Source organism: Dendrobates tinctorius, unplaced genomic scaffold (assembly GCF_039654945.1).
Source record: "Dendrobates tinctorius isolate UK_male_01 unplaced genomic scaffold, ASM3965494v1 ptg000241l, whole genome shotgun sequence".
NCBI lineage: Eukaryota > Metazoa > Chordata > Amphibia > Anura > Dendrobatidae > Dendrobates > Dendrobates tinctorius.
The window spans coordinates 19,507,098-19,531,597 of NW_027361908.1; the positions used below are offsets into that span (position 1 = coordinate 19,507,098).

General features: G+C 43.2%; 1 protein-coding gene across 3 annotated transcripts in view; it reads left to right on the forward strand.

Annotated features, from left to right (window-relative positions):
* The window catches only part of TMTC2 (transmembrane O-mannosyltransferase targeting cadherins 2), a 454,418-nt gene that overhangs the window by 176,513 nt on the left and 253,405 nt on the right, over positions 1-24,500 (forward strand). For all 3 annotated transcript variants that reach the window (XM_073556991.1, XM_073556990.1, XM_073556989.1), the window contains exon 2: positions 8,589-9,159. In XM_073556991.1, the coding sequence (XP_073413092.1) occupies positions 8,589-9,159 (571 nt within the window). The remainder of the gene's footprint in view (positions 1-8,588; positions 9,160-24,500) is intronic.

Genomic DNA, 24,500 nt, shown 5'->3' on the forward strand with positions numbered 1-24,500 from the left:
TAATTGCATACCCTACACTGCCAGGAACATTATGATTTTGGGATGTCCATCACTTGTAGTATTTCCATTGTTTTAAAACAGCTGGATTATCTAATATACCGTATTTCTGAATGGAAGTGTTGATTGAAGACATGTTCATTTACCAGAAAAACACCTGTTAGTCATTCCAGCACTCAGACTTTTCCGTTGTAATGTCTTGTTTGCCTATCTGCTAGATTAGATTGTCAGCACTTAACAATGTAGTCATTCATCATCACGACGTTGCATTGGTCTCGCAGGTTCACTCAGAGTGATGTCAAGGAAAGTCGTTTTATTTACTTTGTGCTTTTCCCTTCCAAATCTGAAAAAAGGGTGTATTACACTGTTCAGGAGACGTGACTGATAGTGCCTTATAATAGGACTTGCACAGGGTGTTTCCTCTCACTCAGCATAGCTGTATGCAGTATTTACTTTGTGTGGATTAACATCTACATTGCACTGTTCTTGGTATTTCGATAATCCTAGCTATTGTTAAAATCACAAAATGTATGTTCTTCTTGGCTACGCATCTCAGATGACATGCACTGCAATATTTTGATAGTGAAGTACCATGTATTCAGTAAGCCTTTGCACCCTATAACCTTGCAAATTTTGTTTATAAAATGAGATCACTCATGTATTCAAGCTTCTTGGTGCCTTTCGGCAAGGTCCAGTGGTCGAGAAAAGGAGGTTCATAGAAAGGCTTCTTCCAATCACTGCCCATATAAAGGTAGGATGTGATGGAATAGGGCATCATCAGGGACACACCCAACAATGCTCTGCTCCAGGTATTTGACCACTATTAGCTTTCTTTAGTGCAGTTTTTACTTAAGGCACCACTCCAGCATTTTTTTTCACTGCTACAATGGCGCTTCAAATATAAATTCCCTTCCCCCGGTCATATACTCCCCTTCCAGCTTCTTCACCATTTTTCGTCACCGCTCCAATCCTGCAATCGCCCTCTTGTAAGCACAGCTTCTGAGTGGCTGGAAGTCAGAAGCTACATCACAAGATCTCAATGCAAGTCTTGAGTGCCAGAATGAGATTTTCATAGACTTACGTTGATTAGTGGCCATGAAACACTGGAAACTCCTGTTGCTGGAGGCTTGATCAACAGACTTGGATATGCAAAGATCTTAAAGTGAGAAGTCAGCCAGAACAATGCCTTCATTTTTGTCATTTGTGAGGGTCACTGGGCAATGACATGGCTCAGATAATGATTAGCAACCTGGAAACTGAGAAATTAGGAATCATAAGAACTACAGCAATTTGGAACATGTTTTCGCCTACTGTTCGGCAGAGCCAATGGTTGAACTAATGACGTGGATGTAATTCTGCCCATCTGACATCATGTAAATATCTTGTGTAATCATGGAAATGTGATGCTCTTTTTCTGCTGGTTACTTTCCAAACTAGAACACCCTCCAGGGTTAGAATATTAATCCACTGCAGCTTTATAGACTTGAAACTGATGGTTGGTGGAAAAGTAAAATTCTAACATTGCAAATTACAAGGGAGAAATGATTGAGGTTGCTGTAAACAGATGCATTTCCTTTCTTCCAGCTTACTGGAGGGTAAAATGAACATGAGACGTGATTTACTATACAATGTGAAATACGTAGCTAATATTGTGTGGATTGCTTCAATTTACTGGAATCTCGTATGCGTGAAAGCCACTGTGGTTTTTAGGTCAGGTAAGGTAAAAATTAAAATTCAGCATGTAATAATTATTCTATAATACTGACAATTGGGTCACATTTTGTCTGCACATATGGTGGTCAGGGAAATGAACGGATTTCCATGCTGTTCCTGAATGGAGTTTACTGGAGAGAAAGCGGATTTCTCTGATACACCTCATCTGAAATAAAGAACGTTCTTGGGACATTGATGTCCAGACCTTGCTGAAATGACACTTTTATGTAACAGTCAAGTCTGATTGCTTCTCCCAGTAGTGTGGCAACCCAGGAAGCCGCTAGTGTTGGCACTGTGATACTTTTGGGCATTGCTAAAATTTAATGGGGTATAATATTTAATAGGTGCATAATATCTTTTGTTACATACCAGTAGATGTGACTTCACTGGCCATGCTTGCCTCCCGGTATGAGCAGAGCTGAAATGCCCCTTTAATCTTTAATGAGATCTGTGTAGACTAAAGACGTTTGTCTTGCTCGGAGTCTGAGGTCAATAGTTGCCAGGTTGTCCAATTTTGTTGGGTAGGGTCACTTTTTTGTAATTTTATGCTAACCTCATGTAGTTATCAGATTATTGCTTTAAATAGTACTGAAAGCGAAAGACAAAACCACAACTGTTTTCTGTGGAGTGAATGAATGTTAGCCCGGATACAATGAGTAGTTGTAACTAAGATTACAATTTAGAATTGAAGTTCTACGCATCCGTTTAAAGCTTTAGGTTAGGAATTTATTTTAGAAGTGATTTCTATCTTCTGTTCACCACAGAATGCATTTCAAGAGTTCTTTCCGGTTTTAAGCTTTAAATGGATCATCAGAAACTGATTTTATAAAAATTACTTTCTTTTCTTTCTATTCTTCTCTTGTATGAGAGCAAAAGATTTCTGCCATTCATAGATTAAAATAAATTGTTTTGCCCTTTCTTGAACGTAAACTGTCAGAAGGTTTTTGCAATGTAATGTGAAGACAAGCATGAGTTAGGGGCTGAAACGCAGAATTCAGGGATGTGCCACTTGTCAAAGTGTGTACTGTTGTTTACTAACTGTCAATGATTTATGAGATTAACCCTTTAACGACCACTGATAGGCATTAAAACGGGTTCCACTTCATCGCCGTTTTAAAGCTGCAATCGGGAATAAGCCCATAGCACCCCCCAGAATCTGAAAATATCCAGTGTCTCAGCTACTGGGAATAGTGGGAGACCATGGAGAAAACGATCTGGGATGGATTTTCTGGTCCTCGATCGTGTGGTTACTGTTATAAGTGTGCCCGCTATTGAAATAATTTCTCTCTCTTCTGACATGATACACATGTCAGAGTAGTGAGAAATGATGTCTCCAAGCCCTTCCCCCTGGTACCTCCACCATTCTCCTGCTCCTACTGCTCCATCCCCTGGCCCACCGCTTCCTTTTCCTGAAAAATGTCGGGCGCATGCACAGTACACTCAGTGAAATCTCCTGGCAATCAGCAGGTATTTTTCCTATTCGTTCCTTTTGATCACTTCAATACACCATATCACTGGGATCAATAGCCAATGATTAGTATGTCATACCCCCTGTGTCATCTCCCAGTCAGATAATTTTTTTTTACAACTTTTATTTCTTTCATTCTTTGCTGTTAAGGTTGGGCTCAGGGCTAGGGTGGGGCTCAGGGCTAGAATGGGGCTCAGATTTGGGGTTGGGCTTATGGTGTGACTAATTTTGAGTTCAAGTGCTGCTCACGACTCAAATTTGCATCAGGCGCTCCGGTATGCACAGAGTATTGTAAGTGCTTGAGTGACTTACTTGAGTACCTGCCCTTCATGTTTCACGGCTGTTAGACAGCCTGAAAAAAACAATGTGGGATTGCCTGCCATACACAGGCAATTCCAGCATGATTTTTGGATGTCTAACAGCCATGAATCATGCGGGGCTGGGAGTTGAGCGTGTCACTTGAGCAGCCGCGATACTGTGTGAATTCCTGAGTACCCAATGGAAACTCAAGTAGCGAGCACTTGCACGCAACACTAATGGCAATATATTCAATATGGCGACCTATGTATTGCCTTTGGGTGCTAAATAATCACTATACTTCTGGATAACATCCGTGAGGAGTGTATTTTCCAAAATGGGGTCAGTTGTGGGGGGTTTCTGCTGTTTTGTAGTCTTGGGGGCCCTGCAAATGTGACATGTCACATGAAATCTATTTGTGTTCCAAAACTCAAATATTGCTTCCTCTGTTCTGAACCCTGCCATTTGTCCAAACAGAACTTTTTGACTAGAAAAAAGTGTCACTCACCCGTAAGCTATAATAATTTTATTATGTTTTTACAATGCTGTGCACCACAACCTGAAGCTAAGTATACCGCTGTTAATTGGATGCCGTTCTTCTTTTGTGGCAAGTCAGATGGTTGGATCTTAGTGCCATTCATTTTTTCTATGTTTTTTTGAGAACTTTTTGACTACTTATAAAGTGGGTGACAAACTGTGTGGTCTACTTTCTGGTGTTACCTCTTAAAAAAGTGAGAATTTTTTTTCATTCCACATTGCATTGATTCCTGTGTAGCAACTGAAGGGTTAAAAAAATTCCTTACAACAGTTTTAAAGTATTTGAAGGGTGGGGTTTTTAAAATGGTATAACTTTTGGCGAGTTTCCAATATATAGGCCCCTCAAAGTCCACTCTCCAAGTGCGTCATGTCACCCGCAAACCATAACAGTAAAATCTCACAAAATTATAGTGCTCCTTCCCTTTTGAGTTTTGCACTGTGTCTCAAAAGTTGTTCCCAGTTTCATGTAGGGTATTGTACTCAGGAGAAATTTCATAACACACTGAAAGGTCCATTTTTCCCTCTTAGCCCTTATAAAAATAAATAAGTTGGGGCTAGAACAGCATTTCAGCAGTAAAAATGTAGTTTATTCTTTCTTCACCGCCCAGTGGTATACATTTTTGTGAGGCATATGTGGTGTCAATATGTTCACTGCACGCCTAGATTAATTCATTGAGGGGTGTAGTATGTAAATTGGAGACACTTATGGGGGGGTTTCCTGCTGTATTGGCAGCTCAGGGGCTCTGCCAATATGACATGGCACCCTCAAGCCATTCTAGAAAAATCTGAACTCCAATATGGCGCCTCTTCCCTTCTGAGCTTTGCACTGTGCCTCAAAAGTAGTTTTTAGCCACATATGGGGCATCAGCGTACTCAGAAGAAATTGCATAACAAATTATATGGTGCATATTGCTCCTTTACTCTTGTGAAAATGACAAATTTGGGGCAAAGCCAACATTTTTGCTGGAATATTTTGATTTTTAATTTTCACAGTTCAAGTTCTAAATTGCAGCATAACACTTGTCTGAGTGCAATCCGATTTTTGCACTCATCTAACTTATTTGCTCATATGAGCGAGCCCTAACTATCATTTCAGGAGAACTTGCTGCAGATCGTCAGTGTCTGCCTGCGTCACCTCCTCCTCCTTCTCCCTCTCCACAGAATGTTACAAGCACCAACTGTCATGTCTTATCTCAATAGGGGGAAAATTTGTCTTCTTTGATTTTATCCATTTTACCCATGAATTAAGTATGCAGCGTCAATCCAGGAGGAGAAAGAAGCATATTTCTTTGATACTAAGGAAATAAAGTGAATATTGTGATTTGTATCTTTGTTCAAGTTTAGGAGATTAATTATAGCTTTGGTGACTACATTAGAAATTCTGTTTACGGTATGCATTTTGCATGTTACCAATATAACCATATGTGGCATCTTATAGTCTAAGGGTACCGTTACACTTAGCGATGCACCAGCGATCCCGACAATGATATGGATCGCTGGTGCATCGCTAAGTGGTTGTTAGTGAGCTGCCACACAGGCAGATCTCACTAGCGACAAAGCAGGGGTCGGGGGTCTCTACTTACCTGTCAGACGCGGCGATCCTGACGTCCTCCCGCCCGCGTCCATGCGTCGCTCGTCGGCGCCACAGGAAGCCCAGCAGGAAGCGCCTGACGAGAAATGGTCCAGGACGTTCACGACCAGCGATGAGCAGCGGGGGAGTCGGTCGGAGGTAAGTATCAGACATAGCGATATCGCTAGCAATATCGCTGCTACGTCACAAAATCGGTGACGTTACAGCGATATTGCTAGCGATATCGCTATGTGTAACGGGCTTTACTCAAGCTCAGAAGTAGGAGCAAGAGTGTAAATACACAGTAAGGCACCCAAAGATCAAGTATAACATATTCTACTAACCTGACCTTCAGTCATGGAAGCAAAATATTTATCACTTTTACGTGTTTTATTATGAGAATCACGATGATGATCTTAACTGATCCTCAAGCTCTGAACCCTTGCCCCGAATCCCAATCTGTATGATTTTCTACTTACAAAATGCTATAAAGATAATCTACAGTAAGGGATTGTTTTTATGCTATATATTAACTTTATTTCTTTAGTTTGAAGTATATAAAACTCCATGGGTGTTTGAGTATTTCATATATCACCACAAATATGATACAGTAGTGTAAACAATGAAAGTGCTATCACATGTTCTTCGTTTAGCTTTGTACGCCAATTCTGCCATATCAGCTGATTTTTTTGGATCCACTGTAGAAGTTATGGTGGCGATGAAAGTTGTCATTCATTTGTGGTAAAAATGAATCAGACTGATTATAATATATGTTTATAGATATGATTACCGTTTATACTCGAGCTTAAGCCGATCCGAGTCTAAGACGAGGCACCTAATTTTACCCCAAAAACTGGGAAAACTTATAGACTCGTATGTCCCCTCAACCCTATCCTGATATGCATGGTTCCTCATCCTTATTCTTGTATGCATGATCATCTCTATCTTGGTCTGCATGGCTCCTCGTCCCTATCCTTGTATGCATGGCTCCTCATCTCTATCCTTGAATTCATGGCTCTTTATTCCTATCCTGGTTCTCATGACTCCTCATCCCTATTCTTGCATGTATGGCTCTTCATCCCTATCCTTGTATGCATGACTCCTCAATCGTATTCTTGTCTGCACGGCTCATCATCCCTATCCTGGTCTGCATGGCCCCTCATCCCTATCCTGGTCTGCATGGCCCCTCATCCCTATCCTGGTCTGCATGGCTCCTCATCCCTATCCTGGTCTCCATGGCTCCTCATCCCAATCCTTGTATGATTGGCCCACATCCCCATCCATGTATGCATGGCTCCCATCAAAAAACATACAAAATAAAAATATACTTGCCTTCCTGCGATCCCTCGCAGCGTCTTGTTCTGGTACCATCAGTTGCTTTATGCTTGTAAGCAGTGCTTGGCGTTGACGTCATGCGCTGTTCACAACCCGAGACAGCTGCCGGAATACGCACTGCTTCCCACACTGGCATCGGAGGGCGGTGAGTATTCATTGCTATTAAGTAGTGAGCTACTTAAGAGAAATGAGTATGGGAGTGGAGAGAAGTGAAAATTCTTTTCTCTTAAGTAACGGGCACAAGTGCCCTCCTGGCCGCTGCAGGAGCCAGCTGCTGCGGCTAACATTGTGTCAGCGCAGTGAATATACATTTCTCTTTAGCAGCGGGCACAAAAGTTAGCTACAGAAGCTGGCTCCTGCGTCCTGTGACATGCTGCTCTGCCGCTCCCCCTCCATATTCTGGACCCTCACTTGTGTATAAATCGAGAGGGGCATTTTCAGCACAAAAAAATGTGCTGAAAAACTCATACTTGAGTATATACAGTTTTTTTGTCATATTGTGACACTATCCAAAAGTTTCCCATTAGTAGAGCAGCAATGAAACCCTAAGGCTGGATCAAACATAGGGGACGATTCATCATTCCTTTTTTTTTTTTTTGTCTCAAGGTATTTGTTGATGTTTTTGGCACCACATTCTTCAAAATGGCACATGTAGTTCATGAATGTTGCACAAAGTCAGAAATTGTTCTTAATTTTTTTTCTTTAATCTTTTCAGCACAAATAGTCACATGTTCCCCTAAATGGTCGCAAAAGTTGTGCAGTATGCAAAAAAATGGTTCATGTGTAAAAGTCATTCCAGGGGCTACATTTGTGGAAAAAGTCACAATTGAGGAGTCGGCTGAAAACATCTGGGAACCCCAAACCCCGTCACCAAAAAAAGGCAAACACATAAGATAAGATATATGTTGAAAAAGTCACAATTTAAAAGCAGATACATGAAAAATGGGCAAAAACACACGAAAATCTAGACAAAGATGTGCGCAAATGCAATAGTTTTTTTGCATCGTTATTCACATCATTCTCATTGCCGTTTTTAGGAGCATTTCTTTTGGTCAAAAGTGCAGATGGTAATTAAAAGTCTGTGTCAAAGTATTTTAAAATGTACCTACACAGCTCATCAGTGCGGCTTCTGAGGTCACAAAACAGGAAATACATAAAATAATAAAATCTGCTTTACTGATTGATCAGTTCACAAATACTGGCAGGACCAGACGTGATGTCATTCACACCAAGGCGGTGTGATCGCTGCAATGTAAGGCTTCTATGGGCAGTGTTTACTTATGGCATCATCGGAGTATTATTGCTGGCGTTACGGTAGAATTGGCATATGAATATAAAATATTTTACATTCCCTACTCTGTGCCTCATTAAAAAAAGGCTGGGCAAGTCCTTTAGTCATGCATGACATTGCAAGGCAACGGGTAAATCGGGAAAGTAGAAATGCCACTTGTGATGATCTTCCCAAGTCATACAAAGTGCTCTGTTTATTAGGAATAAGAGTTGACATTACACTAGCCTTCACCGAAATATGGACCATGTGGCCAGTCCTTTGGATCATAGATACTGAATGTAAATATAAAAATATATAGTTTGTAATAATTCTAATTTAATAGAAATTGCTGATTGTTTGCATATATGCTAATTATCTTTGAATTTGTTTTCTTATTTTAGCCGGGCTATCAAGACAAATCAGGATCTGCTTCCCGAAACTCCTTGGATCCAAATATTCTTCAATGATTTTTGGGGCACCTTACTTACTCACAGTGGCAGCCATAAGTCCTACCGTCCACTATGCACTCTTTCCTTTCGCCTTAACTACGTCTTTGGAGGTCTAGATCCCTGGAGTTATCACCTTGTGAATATCCTGTTGCATTCAGCCGTCACAGGCCTTTTCACACACCTTTGTAAAGCCCTCTTTGGCAGTGGAAGCTGGACTCTCTTAGCTGGACTTTTATTTGCTTCTCATCCGATCCATACGGAAGCTGTTGCTGGAATAGTAGGTCGAGCAGATGTCGGAGCTGGACTCTTCTTTCTACTTTCATTACTTTGCTACGTAAAGCATTGTACTACCCGGAGCTGTTCTCTTAGGAGCTGGTGCTGGATCCTATTTAGTGGATTGTGTGCAACTTGCAGCATGCTATGGAAAGAACAAGGAGTCACTGTTCTGGCGGTGTCTGCTGTTTATGATGTTTTTGTGTTTCACAAATTAAAAATAAGCGATGTCATTTCTGCTGTTGTAAAGGTAAGTGAGCCTAAAAGTTGCTGCCGTAAAATTAATATTGATGTATAATCTAGAAATCAGTACCTGATGAATGGTAAGAGAAACTCTGGTTTAGCCGAGGAACCAAAAGCGAAATCTTCCCTTGGGTCCTGCTAATTTTGAGAATAATTTTGATGCAATGAAACTAGATTGCCAGAGCAAAGCATGAAATGTCAGAAACTACATTTAGGGTTCCTTTTTAGGAAAAAAACAAACATTTTTTGGGGACCAAAAACAAACAGATGTTAGCTTGAACTCCACAAGGAAATCTTATTCTCATTGTCCCTGATTCATCTTTTTGTGTGTGTGTGTGTGGGGGGGGGGGCGTGTTTCAAGTCAATTTTTTTTTTTTCTTTTAATTTTGGTTTTCGCTGTTTTTTTTTGGCCAGAATTTTTAAAATGGTTCATGAATATTGCTCAAAATCCAAACTTGTTCTCTCTTTGACACATATTTGGCAAAGTGCACAAAAATTGCACCCAAATAACTGTCCTACACAAAATCACTCCAGGGAGGACTGACAGTATATATGTGCAAATTTAGTGACTTTTTTATGAAACCAAAAAAGCTTAAATTGAAATGGAAAACTTAAAAATGGCATAAAAATCTGAATACTGAACACAAGACAACTAAAAAAAAAAGGTGCAAATTGTTTGAGGAATTTTTCTCAATCAAAATAATTACCGTAATTGTGAGGTATTCATGCCGAAAAACTTTCTGAAATGCAAGTATGAAATGGGCCCGTAGGCTGCAGCGGGATGGGGTCACAGTGGTTGTCGTAACAGCACAGCTCATCTAATTCATGACGATCTGTGACATTCCCAAAGACAAAAAATCTATGCCATAGAGGTGAATCATGAATCCGGAGCGTTTGAGTTCATCATGCACCCTAATCAGGACTGGTGAGCTAACTGCTGGTGTTGACGAGTCCGGGCCATAGTGTTTTTTTCCAATGGTGTTTCACCCCTGTCCCCCACACTTTATCTTGTGCTTTTACAAATTCAGCATGTGTGTTGTTTAGCATCTTTTTAGTCAGAATTTTTCACTTGTAGTCTTTTAGGAAAGCCAGGTAAGCTAGTGGTTAAATCCTAGCACCACAGGTCCTGATAAGATGCACCTGGATAGCTGCGTCTAGACAAAGGCCATGTATTTACCTCATTCAGATGGGGAAGCTGAATCAAGCGGGGAGTGTGTTGCAGTCGCACAGAGATGAGCCAAAATCTTTGAGAAGTGACAGCACAGGCCGTGTACACCATACTGCAAAATCATTGGTTGATATAGACGATAGCAGTTTTGTGTGACCAAGCTGGGGCTAGCTCATCCATGGATGAATAGCCAGGGTCTATAGTACTTGGACAAGGCTAGGGATTTTATGTATATGGTTTTGTTTTGGTACTGTACAACCAGTGGAAATAAACACAATTCCGTTTGGGATATATAAAAAAAAAAACCCTGTGTCTTCATGTTCCAAGTAGCTACCTGAGAGAGTGAACCCATACACTCTCCATTTATTTTTTATCCCTCTGCAAAGAAAAATGAGTAATATATCATGTTTTTGTGCAATCTTTTTTAATCCATTTTTGACATTACCATTCATTTAGTTCTAAACTGACCTACGAATTACTTACATTGTAATTGTAAAAGTGCAAAAAAGTCACTAAAAATGCATATGCTTAAGCATGCTGATTAATGTAGGCTAGAAAAAAACACTGAATAAATGCCATAAAATAAAAATAAATAAAAATGCTGCTGCTATGTTTTTTTAATACCTTTTTTTATACAAGAGAGAAGCTGACCAAACTGTGTCCAGGTAACTAACCCCTTACCCCCCGAGGGTGGTTTGCACGTTAATGACCAGGCCAATTTTTACAACTGACTACTGTCTCTTTATGAAGTAATAACTCTGGAAGTCTTCAACGGATCCTAGTGATTCTGAGGTTGTTTTTTGAGACACACTGTACTTTATGATGGCGGAAAAATGTATTTGATATAACTTGTGTTTATTTGTGTAAAAAAACAGAAATTTTGCAAAAATTTTGAAAATTTTACAATTTTCAAACTGAATTTTTGTGCCCTTTAATCAGAGAAGTATGTCACACGAAATAGTTCATAATTAATATTTCCCATATGTCTATTTTACATCAGCACAATTTTTGAAACAACATTTTTTTCCATTAGGGTTAAAAGTTGACCAGCGATTTCTCAATTTTATAACAAAATTTACAAAACCCTTTTTTTAGGGACCACCTCACATTTTAAGTCACTTTGAGGGGTGTATATGGCAAGAAGTTTATTATCCCTTCAAGTGCTTCACAGGAATTAATAGAATGTGAAAGGAAAAAAATTAAAATTTAACTTTTTTTATCGGTCGTCCATGACAGCACCACCTGAGAGAGGGGATCCGCCCTTCAGGAACAGGAAACCTACAGATACAAAAGGGCGGCACCTCTCCCACGCATCAGTTGGTTTCCTGTTCCTAGAGGACGGGACTTCCTTCAGATCGTCCATCATGGAGTCGTCGAGGGATTCCCAGGCCGGCTGACCGACTCAGGTAGCGGGGGGATCTCCTACCTCGGTCAAGCTCGGGGTACCTGGAAGCGCCACTGTGGGGCCGGGTAGGTCGCCACGGCAGTGGTTAGAGCAGGCGGAGCAAAGGGTCCGGTGGACAGCCGTCTCCAGAATGCGGGCACCAGGTATGTATGCAGGCCCCTCCTGATGCGTTTTCCCCCGGGGTCCGGTCTCAAACCCCCTCCGGCCGGGTCGGCAGTTGCGTCCGGTCGCCAAGCGCAGGCTGGCGCGCATGGGGGCGGCGGGCATACCGGAGCCGGGGGCGCCGTGCCGGCTCCTTTCCGCGCGCTCCCGCGGCCTCTGACGCGCGGCGGAAGTGACGCGGTGGAAGGGGCGGGGCCGGGAACGCCAAAACCGGAAGTCGGGTGCCGGCCGCCTTCCTAGTGTGCGCGGCGATCCGGGGGGACGCGCGGTACCCGAGGCGGTGGGGGGGGGGACGGTTCATGCGGGGGAAGGTCGCGGGAGGGTTCCTGGGGGAGGTGCCGCGCCAGTGCCCTGCTGACCGGATACTGGGAGGCCTTAAAGGGCAGGAGGTGATGCTGCCGGGGTGCTTCTGAAGGCCCAGCGATGGATGACAGAACCCCCATAGAGCAGCAGGACGTGCAGGAGCACCCACAGAAGGAGGCCTCGGTGAAGCCTCATACGAGTGGAAGCGGACGAGTGAGCAGAGCCGCAGAAGTTCCTCCAGTCTAAAGGATTCCCCCTGCCTCCCTCCGTGATCCGGTACCTGCCTCATCTGCATGGGTAAGAGATCTCCGTGAATGTACCCTGATGCAGTGTTCCCTTATGCTGGTTTCGCAGGGGAGGAAAGCTACGGTAAAACAGAAGCACAGGGAATGTGCGCTCTGTAGTTGCCCCTTACCAGACGGCCACCCCAAAAGACTATGTCAGCCATGTGTGCGACAGACGGTAGGGGTTGGAAGGGGACGGGGGCCCAGGCATAGACTGACAGGCCCTTGCACTCTCCCCCATCCTTACAGGGACAGAGATGAAAGCCCTATCTAAAAGGGACTCTTCTAGGGGGAGAGAATTTAGTTTCTCAGGGTCGGAGTCCTCAGCTGCCCCTAGGAACAATTACTCCTCGGATTCCCCGGCCTCCACTTCATCCTCTTCGGATGAAGACTCAAGCCGATTCTGCTTTCCATTAGACCAGATGGACAAGCTAGTTAAAGCAATTATGTCCACCATTGCAGTAGCAGACTCAAAGACAGAGCTTTCGGCACAGGTAATGTTCGGAGGTCTAGATCCCAGGAAACACAAAGCTTTTCCATTAAATGATAAGGTCCAGAGCCTGATAGAAAGGGAATGGAAGAGACCCGAAAAAAGGGGCTCCTTACCACCTGCCTTCAAACGGAGGTACCCATTTGATGACCCAGTGGTAAACAGATGGGATAAGGCCCCTAAGCTGGACGCGGCAGTAGCCAAAGCCTCCAAAAAGTCCTCCATACCGTTCGATGATATGGCCTCCTTAAAAGACCCGCTGGATAAAAAAGCGGATTCCTTTCTAAAGGGAACATGGGAGATGTCAGCAGGCGGCCTAAGACCAGCGATAGCTGCCACTTGTATAGCCAGATCCGTGATGGTCTGGCTAGATCAACTAGATTCCCATCTGAAGGACGGAGCCCCAAGAGCATCCAGTCGGAAAACTCTACCGATCATCCAGAGTGCTGCGGCTTTCTTGGCTGATGCCTCAGCAGACTCGGCAAGGATGGCGGCTAGATCAGCTGGGTTATCAAACGCAGCTCGAAGGGCCCTCTGGTTAAAATGCTGGCCAGGAGATATCCAGGCCAGGTCACGACTCTGCTCCATTCCATATGAGGGGAATATCTGTTTGGCCCCGTCCTGGTCGAACTTTTAGAGAAAGCCGGGAACGATAAAAAGAAGTTCCCCAGCCTCCCGAATCCTTCTTATAGACGCCCCTTCACCAGGAAAGGATATTTCCATAGAAGGCCGTCTAGAGATCAGGGCAGATGGGACGACAAAAGAAGGAGAGTACAGGTTTCATGTTCGGAGGAGGGGGGCGCCAGGAATGTCCATCACGTGACACTAAAAAACCGCCCCAATGACTAGATGCTGTGGGGGGAGACTAGCTGCCTTCTACCCAGCCTGGTCGCTGATCTCTAGCAGCAACTGGATACTGGGGGTGATAGCTGCGGGTTTACGACTAGAGTTCACCCGGGTTCCCCTAGATCAATTTAAGGTCACCCCTCTCAGGTCTTCCACATCAGAACAAGCTGCCCTGGAGGCTGAGGTTCATGAGCTTTGCCACAAGAAAGTCCTGACTATGGTTCCAGAGGGAGAAAGGGGGAAAGGTTTCTACTCCCCTCTGTTCCTGGTCCGCAAGCCAGACGGCTCCTTTAGGACTATAATTAATCTCAAGTCCCTCAAACGATTTCTTGGTTATACGGCCGTTCCAAATGGAATCAATCAATTCAACAATAAAGTTGTTGTTTCAAAACTGCTTTATGGTGGTGTTAGATTTAAAAGATGCATACTACCATATACCCATTCATACAGCCCATCAGCGCTTCCTCAGAGTAGCGGTTCAGTTAAATGGGTCAGTTGAACATTTCCAATATGCGGCCCTCCCCTTTGGGGTGGCAGTCGCTCCCCGGGTGTTTACTAAAGTGGTGGAAGGAAGTTATGGCCCATCTACGTGAATCTAACATTCTAGTAGTCCCCTACTTAGATGACTCCCTGATTATAGGGAAAACGGCAAAACATTGTAAGGAACAGCTACAGAGGGCAATGTCGGCCCTAGAGCGGTTAGGTTGGCTGCTTAATATAAAAAAAAAAATCTCGGTTACAGCCGATGAGAATTCAGCAATTTTTAGGCCTGATTCTGAGAAACAGGCTGCCTCCGGAGAAGCTTGTTCGCCTACACTATCAGATCCTAAACGCTGCCAATAACCCCACCATGTCCCTCAAGAAAGCCATGTCCCTTCTGGGTTCCCTTTCCTCCTGTATCCGGCGGTCCAGTGGGCCCAGTTTCATTTAAGAACACTACAGGGGAGGTCTTACTGCATCAAAAAATCCTTGGAGGTTACTTGGAGGGCCAGCTAACCTTGTCCCGAAGCACAAGGGAGTCCCTAGAGTGGTGGCTAGAAAAGGATAATTTGTCCAGAGGGGTTCCCTGGGAGTGTGACATATCCCCCATAGTCACTACGGATGCTAGCCCTTCCGGTTGGGGGGCTCATATGGGTGAAGTCCTAGTCCAGTTCCTATGGGACCATCACCAGATAAAAATGTCATCTAATTTGAAAAGAACTGACAGCAGTAGAGCAGGCAGCTAAGAAGTTACTTATGTATCTGCAGGGCCATCATGTGCGAGTGTTCTCCGACAATCAGGTCACAGTGGCTTATGTCAACCACCAAGGTGGGACTCGTTCCAAACCCCTGAGGAATGTGGCAGAACGGTTGTTCCAACTAGCAGAACAGCCATTCTAAGCTGAATGTGCATGCCCTCGTCAGAGCGCAGCCGTTAAGCAGCTTGAGGCCGGGCCAGTACCGGCATGGGAGACTGGCTGGGAATCCCTTGTCCTGTTGACATAAATGCCGCAACCTACTAAAACAAGGAGAATGGTCCCTAAACAATTCGATCTTCGACCTGATTATACAAAAATGGAGACAGCCAGAGGTAGATCTCTTCGCCACCAAGGAAATTAAGACTATTCTGCTCCCTAAATCCCAGAGAGAACCCCCTGGCGGTAGATGCCTTTCTGATAAAGCGGGACTTCAGGCTAGCATACGCCTTCCCTCCCCTATCGCTACTACCCTTGGTGTTGAGAAAAATAAAGAGAGACAGAGCAAGGGTCATAGTCATTGCTCCATTTTTGCCCAGGAGGGCATGGTTCTCATGCCTCAGGACCATGTCGGTGTCCGATCCTTGGGTTCTTCCGGACATCCCGGATCTCCTATCCCACGGCCCAGTCTTCCACCCTCAGGTGGCTGGCCTACATCTGACGGCGTGGAGTTTGAGCGGGCACTCTTAAAAGAAAAAGACTTCTCCCCAGACTTGATTAACACCCTACTTAAGAATAGGAAGGCCATTACTACCAAGATCTATGCTAGAATTTGGAAGAAGTTCCTGCAGCGCTCTGAAATAGTTGCTGGGGGTTCAACTCCAATAAATCAGATCTTAGAGTTTCTTCAGAAAGGTCTGGATATGGGACTTTCCACTAGTACTCTTAAAGTACAAGTATCAGCTTTGGGGGCTCTCTTTAGCTGCAACATCGCAGGTAATTACTGGATCAGTAGGTCATTAAGGCAGCAGGTAGGTCCAGGCCAGTAGTGAAGGATAGATTCATGCCATGGGACTTGAATCTAGTCCTTACGGCCATGACGGAAGCTCCATTCGAACCTATTTCATCAGCTTCCATTAAAAATCTGTCCCTCAAAGTAGCCTTCATGGTAGCTCTAACCTCAGCTCGCAGAGTAAGCGACATCCAGGCATTATTTAGGCGTCCTCCTTATATACAGGTTAGGACGGGTAATACTCAGACCTGATCCGGCGTACTTACCTAAAGTGGTTTCTAACTTTCATAGGACTCAGGAAATAGTCCTTCCATCCTTCCTCCCTAATCCAGCTAATGAGAAGGAAGAAAAACTACATACCCTGGATGTTAGGAAATGCCTCATAGAATATCTGGCAGCTACCGATCCTTGGAAGAAAGATAATGCCCTATTTATTTCCCACCAAGGCCCTAGGAAAGGTTGTAGAGTGTCAAAAAATACACTAGCCAGGTGGATTAGAGAAGCAATTTCTGTAGCATACACTTCAAAAGGCAGGTCGCCACCTGGGAAGCTGAGGGCGCATTCCACCAGAGCCATGGCGACCTCGTGAGCCGAGAGATCAGAAGTCTCCATCGACCAGATATGTAAGGCGGCTACTTGGTCCTCTCCGAGCACCTTTTATAGTCATTATAGGCTAGACCTGGGTGCTTCCACAGACCTCTTTTGGTATAAGGGTGCTGCAGGCTGTAGTCCCTCCCTAAATAGTTATTACTCTCTGTAATTCTCTCAGGTGGTGCTGTCATGGACGACCGATAAAGTCTTAGTTACTCACCGGTTAACGGTATTTTTCGGAGTCCATGACAGCACCCGTATATTCCCGCCCTTTTAGTCTATTTTGGGTGTGCACTCCTTCCTCTTATACGTACACGGGTAATTTAAATAGTCGTGTATAGTATTGTATATAAGTTATGCTATTAACCATTGTGGTCCTCTGTGCTCTGTAATCCAACTGATGCGTGGGAGAGGTGCCGCCCTTTTGTATCTGTAGGTTTCCTGTTCCTGAAGGGCGGATCCCCTCTCTCAGGTGGTGCTGTCATGGACTCCGAAAAATACCGTTAACCGGTGAGTAACTAAGACTTTCACTACAATATAACTTTAGACTAATTTTTTTTTATTTTCACAAGGGTAACAGGAAAAAATGATCCCCAAAATTTGTAATGCAATTTCTCCTGAATATGTGGATATCTAATATATGGGGAAAAGCCACTATTTAGCCGCACAGCAGAGCTCGGAGGAGGAGAACCAACCGTTTGACTTTTTCAACGCAAAATTGGCTGGAATTGAGATCGGATGCCATGTTTCATTTGGAAAGCCCCTGATGTGCCTAAACAGTGGAAACCCCCCACAAGGAACTTTTGTAGTTGTGAGGTGTACACCTACAGTTGTCTTTCTTCCTTCTCGCTTCCTTCTCTCTTCCTTCTGGGAAGGGGGATGGTGGAAGGGGGTAAAAAGGAGGGGTGAAGGGATAGAGGGGCTTTGGGGTGGAGGAGAGTTGAGACAGGGATCTTCTTACAGATGGCTTGTCTTCTCTTTTCTTTCTTCGGTTCCTTCTTCCCTGTTCTCCTTTTTTCTCTGTTCTCTCTTCTTTCTTTAGCAGTGAGGGATTGCGGTGTCACAGGCTTCTATGGCACCACAAGGCCCAGCACAGTTACGATCCGATAGTGTAACTGCTCTGCACAAATCCTCAGTCACTGTGAGGATGTTCAGCGCGGTCACAGACAAATCACAGAGCTGTCAACTCGCTTCTGTGCCCTGTCATTGGTGCGATCGATGATATCGATCACACCAATCGGAGCTGGCCTTGGTGGCACTAGTGTTGCCAGGCACCAGCCTAGGATCTGAACTCTTACAGCTCCGATCCTAGGCAGGTCACAGCATATTCACACCGCAACAGATTCCCTTTAAAAACTCCCTACAACCTGTGGGTTAATAACTTCCTTAAGCTGCCCGACCACCACTTTGAAAGCCTGGCTGCCAGGAAGACACAATCTTTATCCCTCCTCAACAGTCTCCAGCTTTAAGTCTTAAAGGCATGGCTGGCGCGACTTCAGTCAACTATGACTGTAAACACACCCCGGCGCTGATGAGCCGATTGTCAGTCCGTGCTTCAGTGTGATGACTGAAAGCCAGAGACTGCTGTGAAGAATAAAGATACTCCCAGTAGCTGGGCTATCAGTCGGGTTGCCGCACAACTTTAAAACACTATTAAACTCCAGGTTGAAGGCCTTTTTTTCACACAACCTGTTCCCTTTATTAACAGCCTGTCAACAAAGACCGGAATGCAGATATGAGTGACTTTTGTTTGTTGTTTTTACACTTTTCAAATCACTTATCCCTTAAAAAAAATTTGCTTGGAATACCCCTTTAACTTTTTATAATTCCCATTTGTAATATTATTAATAGGCAGCATGGATGTAGTTTATAAATTAGAGTGCTGAATCACTGCAATGCACCTCACAAGAATGATAACCGAACAGAAGGGATCCATTTTCGCTGCTCTCTGTTCTCCCCAATCTCCGCACTCGAGATTTGCCAGCCTTTCAGGGCATTAGATCATAGTGAGATGGCCCAATACACAAAAGATAGCTGCTATTTTTTAGCAACGGTTGCTGTTTAGTTTGTAGCAGATTGCGTATGTATGTTATTTCAGTAGGCAACACCTCCGGTGCGGGTCATCTTTTAGGGGAGAACAGTAACGGACATGGTCAAGTTCATCCGAACTGTGTTGTTTCTAGATATACCGTACTGTCTTCCTAGCTATCAGGTTGTTGGCAGATCCTGAAATTGGCATCATACACCCGTACTTACCTAATAAATTCTGCCAGGAATAATACTTCACTTTACAGCGATGACAAATAGTCTTAATTCTACCAGGGTCTATTTGGATAATTACGCAAGGCTATATCCTAAGGTTGACTTCATGATACCAAAAGTAGAAGTTGGATAGTGGTGAGCATTAAAAGATGGAGAAAATCCTACAGTGGATCACCCCGAATAATAGGGAATTATATTTTAAAATCTATAAATTTCCACATAAAAATTTTGTAACTAGGTTCTCAAGTTTTCTCTTTCTATAATGTCTATGAAATGGTCATCTATTGTCCACTTCTGTCCTCCATGGCATGAAGTTGCACCCTGCTAACTTCCTCAATAGCCTCTTTAAATCTGCTAGTCGGAGAAATGATGTTTCCCACATGAAAGATGCACTTATGGAGACAATCTTCTGCAACATTTGCATAGATTTATAACTGTTGCTTATGGAGTTTTTGTTAAGTATGTATAAAGAGGCTTTCATTTTAGGCTTAGTGTCTCTCATCCTCCGTTTGCCTCCTTATTACTGATGACAATTGCAATCGCCTTTGATTGGGTTTTGTAAGGCTTTAGAATTTTCTTGCAAATCCTTGTTTTGCTCAATGGGTTAATTATCTCCTTAATTCTCTTCTGGCCTTGATTCTCCTCTCTCCTGGCTGCATCTTGTAGTAATCCCCCCTTTCCTACCCGCCGTTATCTTGGATCACTCCCAATGTTTTCCGCGCCATGCCCAAAGCTAAAATACAATGGTAACATCTGGCTAAACATTTAGTGTGTTTGTTTTCTTTATTGATTCATTTTAATAGTCACAGCGAAGGACATGGGACAAAATATGGATCCAATGTTCTCGACATAATAATCTCGCTAGTGTATCCGACATGTAATATTTTCCACTATGAAAGACGAGATATTCATGGAGTCTGAGTTGAATGAGTATTTTTTTTGCTTTGACTACATTTGTGTGGAGGAGGCCACAAAATTCTAAAATTCTCCAATATTCCCTTGTTTTATCAGAAGCAACTGGACATACAGGTGAATAATATGTTGTTTAACTACAATAAAAGCATGTTATTGGAACAGGGATGGAAGAAATAGATGAGGAATGACAGCTCTTGCTGTGCATTAATGACTTGGTGTCATCAATCTCCGAGTATCAGGTGGTAAAGGGTTGACATGCCCTTGTATCCAATGCTCTATTTTACCCAGATGGTTGTGTGCTCAGTTGGTTTGATTATTTTTGTCAGCTCCATCGAAAAGCCATATGTTACCCTGCAAGAAAGTGTGTGATTGTGTATATATTATAAGTGTGTGTGTATATGTGTAGAACAGTTTATAATTCTTAAGCCAAAATTTTAGCTTATTCTACCTAAAGAATACTAACTAGAACAAAGGGGTGTAATGCAATGAGGACTCATTCAGACTTCTGTCCACATCGGTCCCAGATCAAACTGCTAATGCACAGACTGGCTATGGGTTTCCCGACACTAGCTTGACAGCTGCATATATTTCGATGAGACTGTTGCGCTCAGCTTCTAGGCCATGCATTTCTGTCCGATCTCTGACCAATTTGGATGAATGTCTGAATGAATCGTAACTTGTAGCAGTCTATGGGGCCTAACAGTATCTTCGTATCTTTCAGATTTAATTTTTCTTTTAAGATTTAGACAGAAATAAAATAGATGCATACTTAATCGAATTCTGTATACTTTATTTATATTACTATTACATTCCCTCATGGTCAACTGTACAAGGTAAAAAACAAGAAGGTGGCACTTTCAGAGAGTGGCCACTAATATATGTGATGAGGGTGGTAGTAGTATGATAGCCACTCACTTCCAATGGTTTGGTTACCTTTAATAGTTTGGAGTAGGAATAAGCTGCGGCTTTGTCCTGTAGCCATCGGTTGTCTGGGTGAGTGTATAGTACATAGATTTCAGTAGATGGGTTAAGATGCAGGAATTTGAAGAGCGCTATTGTCCAGGAATTCAAACCCGCTTAGTTTTTGAAGCAAATGATACATCGGGAAATGACGGCAGTGTTTTTCTTGAAGCAACTTCTCTGTTGTCTTTTTCAGAGATTTTGTAGCAGTCTTGCCACCAACATCATTTTCTTTTTGTATAGAAATTTGTGTTTAGGCTGTGTTCCCACGTTGCGTTTTTTAAGCGTTTCCGCTGCGCTTTTAGACAAGTGTTTTTGCTGCGGAAACGCTTAAGAAAAGCATTCAATGTAATCATAATAGAATCCGCAAATGTTGTGCTAATGGTGCGTTTTTTTCCACTGCGGAAACGGGTAAGTGGAACAAAACGCAGCATGTTCATTAATTTTACGGAAACGCACGCGTTTCCGCATACCTTCAATTACAAAAACGCATAGGAAAACGCATGCGAAAACGCTTAATAAAAGCGTCAAAAATGCGTACAAAAGCGTGCCATAAAACGCAAGCGTTTCTGGGGAAGATGGTATGCGTTTCCGCTCAGGAATATTCTGCATCAAAAACGCTACGTGGGTACATAGCCTTAAGGTTGTGTCGGACACCTGATCGCCTAAGGTCAGTTCCTTTTTTTGGTTCATATCATTCAAAGGTTAAAGTGGTTAAAATAAGTTACAAAAGACAGAATGTGCACAGCAAGTCATTTTGATATTGTGGTGCATGTGTTCATTATGTGAAACATTCATTAGGTGCAGGTGGGTTCCAAGTGAAATTTGCCTGAAAAAAGATGTTGTTTTGCACCTACCTTTAGGTGTCTGGCATCAGGATATTTCCCACTCCCTATTGAGAACACTTGCACACTCTGCCAAGTATGCATGTCTATGAGAAGGAATAGCTATAGGCCGAACGAGTGTTCAGCATAGTGCTATTGTAGGGCTGCAAAGACTTCTGAGAGTTCACACTTGAACTAATCGAGGCAAAAAAGAAGGTTCAAGTCCACAGAGTCTGGACATAAAGAAACAGATACCCTCTGTGTTGTAGTTTACCTTTAAAGGGAACCTTTCAGGTGCCCCATGCCCCCCAACCCAGCAGCATTCACCTATTTATGATTAAGCTCCCTCCCTAACCAACCCTGTATAACATTATTCAGTTACACAAATGCTTTAAAATAGTATTTATAAGTTCCCCTGTTCCTATGCTAATGAGGGCATTGACTAGTCAGTTGGGCATTAGTTAATTTCGGCAGCGTCATGCATCTTTGAAGCCGGGTGTACTCTTCCTGGCTTCAGAGACGCACATCTTCTAAACTTACGGTCATGCGCCGTGGGTCTCTTAAGCCGGAAAGCGTACATCCGGCTTCAGAGACTCATTGATTCTGCCGAAAATAAGCGTTGATTTGCATGAGCGAGGTTGAAGTCAGCTCGTGCAAGTTATCATTTCCACAGGGGCGTGATAACATGGAAAGAGAGATGACTAGTCTGAGGACTCTAACGCCTCATCGACTAGTCAAAGCCCTCAGCATAGGAAACGGGGACATTATAAAAAGCATTTATTTAACGGAATTTCGTTATACAGGGCTGGTTAGGGAGGGAGTTTCATCATACATAGGGTTGGAGGGCATGGGGGACCTGACAGTTTCCCTTAAAGGGAACCTGTCACCCCCCCCCCCCCAGGGCGTTTTTTAGTAAAAGAGCCACCTTCAGCAGCGCTAAGGCTGCATTCTGTGAAGGTGGCTCTTCTGTTTCTGACCCCTAGTAACCCAGAAATATTGACTTTTATAAATAGGTCCTCATATCTGTAATGCGTCCCATAGGTATGGTGTTTCCCCCTGTATCAGCTGTCTGCCAGCCGTCCATCTTGCCTCTGTCCTGTGGCTGGGCGCCACCTCCTCCTGTGTAGTATGCCTGTGCTGTGACAACTCTAGCTGCATCTTCCCCCATCCCCCTCCTCCTCTTTCTTTTTCCTCCCTCAGCACGCAGCGTCTGAGGAGCTGACCTGCCAGTGACCTACTTTTACTTAAGAACACCCTGGGGAGGTGACAGGTTCCCTTTAAAATGGTGCACATCATATACCAGTGCCATCAGTAAATGTAGAAAGACAATTTGTTCTAATTCTTTGTTTTGTAGATATGTCTAGACAATCCTTTAAACATAAATTGTGCTATGCTTTGACTTCCAGGATAGCCTCATAACTCACGTGAATTGACTTACTGTAAAATAGCTGGGCTTGTATTTCATGTTTTTATTAGGGGCACATTGTAACAAATGGTCTAAAAGCATGACTTTTTACTGAGGAATAGAAGCAAGATGACAATATGGCTGCTATTTCCGGGCTATGAGGGTGAACCCAGTGATTTATAATTAAGGAATGTGCAGCTGTCTAAAAGTTCTAATTTAACATAAAGAAATGCAGAGGCATGCACTTGTCACAGAATCCCTTAGGAGCAGATGAGGATTGATGGCGTTGTGTGAGCGAAGACATGTTTTACTAATTTATTTGTAATTCAGTGTAGACAAGCTGCACCCCAGGGAAAGTCTGTGTACATGATGGGAGCATCAGAAAGCTTGACATGATGATCCAGCCCTGGATCGGAGGTGTTAATTCTTCAGAGGCTCGTGAATGTTAGCGTAAATCATATGCTAATACATTTTTTGGATGCAAACTTGGGTGAGAAGTTTGGGTTTTCTGTTACTAAATGAAATTGACAATCCAAGCCACTTTGAGTTAGTTGTTCTGGACAGTCTTGTAATATAAGAGTTTGAGGTCGGATTTATAAAGTTCTGAAAGTATTAGCTGGAAACAAAAAGAAATATTACACTTTTTTTTAGTTCAAATATTATTTTATGATCTCATTGAAGCTGGACCTGGAGGACAGTTGCGGTTACTCTTACTATTGCTATGAATTCTTGGCCTTAGACCAGAGGTCCTTCACTATTGCCCCACAATCTGAAGCTGTCAGGGCATTTTGGATTTTATAGTTTGTAGAGCAATGGTGTACAAACTCTGGTTAATCCAGTGTAGGTTTATTGAGAAAATGGCAGGGCATCATGGCCAGATTTGGAGTATTACCGTTGTAGAGGTTACAGGAGGCATGGCCAGTCTTGGACATTATTTTATGAGGTTCAGAGTGATAAAATATAAGAATAGTATAAGCTTACAAAATTTAGTTGATGGGCAAAATCTAAGCCATCAGATTTAATGGGCCTGATTCATCAAGACCAATGTTACATAGGTTGAAAAAAGACCTTTCTCCACTAATTATGCATGTTCTCTCTAAATTATACTATTATTATTATTTATATAGTACCATTGATTCCATGGTGCTGTACATGAGACGGGGTTAAATCAAAATACAAATATCACTTACAGTAAACAAAACTAACATTGACAGACTGGTACAGAGGGAAGAGGACCCTGCCATTGCAGGCTTACATTCTGCAGGATTATGGGGAAGGAGACAGTAGGTCGGGGGTCCTCCAATGGTGTTGAGGTGGCCGTGTGGTCATTGCAGGTTGTAAGCTTTTTTGAAGAGGTGGGTTTTCAGGTTCCGTTTGCAGGATCCAAATGTGGTGGATAACCAGACGTGTTGGGGAACAGAATTCCAGAGGATGGGGGATATTCGGGAGACATCTTGGAGGCGATCGGGTGAGGAGCGAGTAAGCGTGGAGGAGAGAAGGAGGTCTTGCGAGGACCAAAGGTAACGTGAGGGAAGATTTTGAGAAA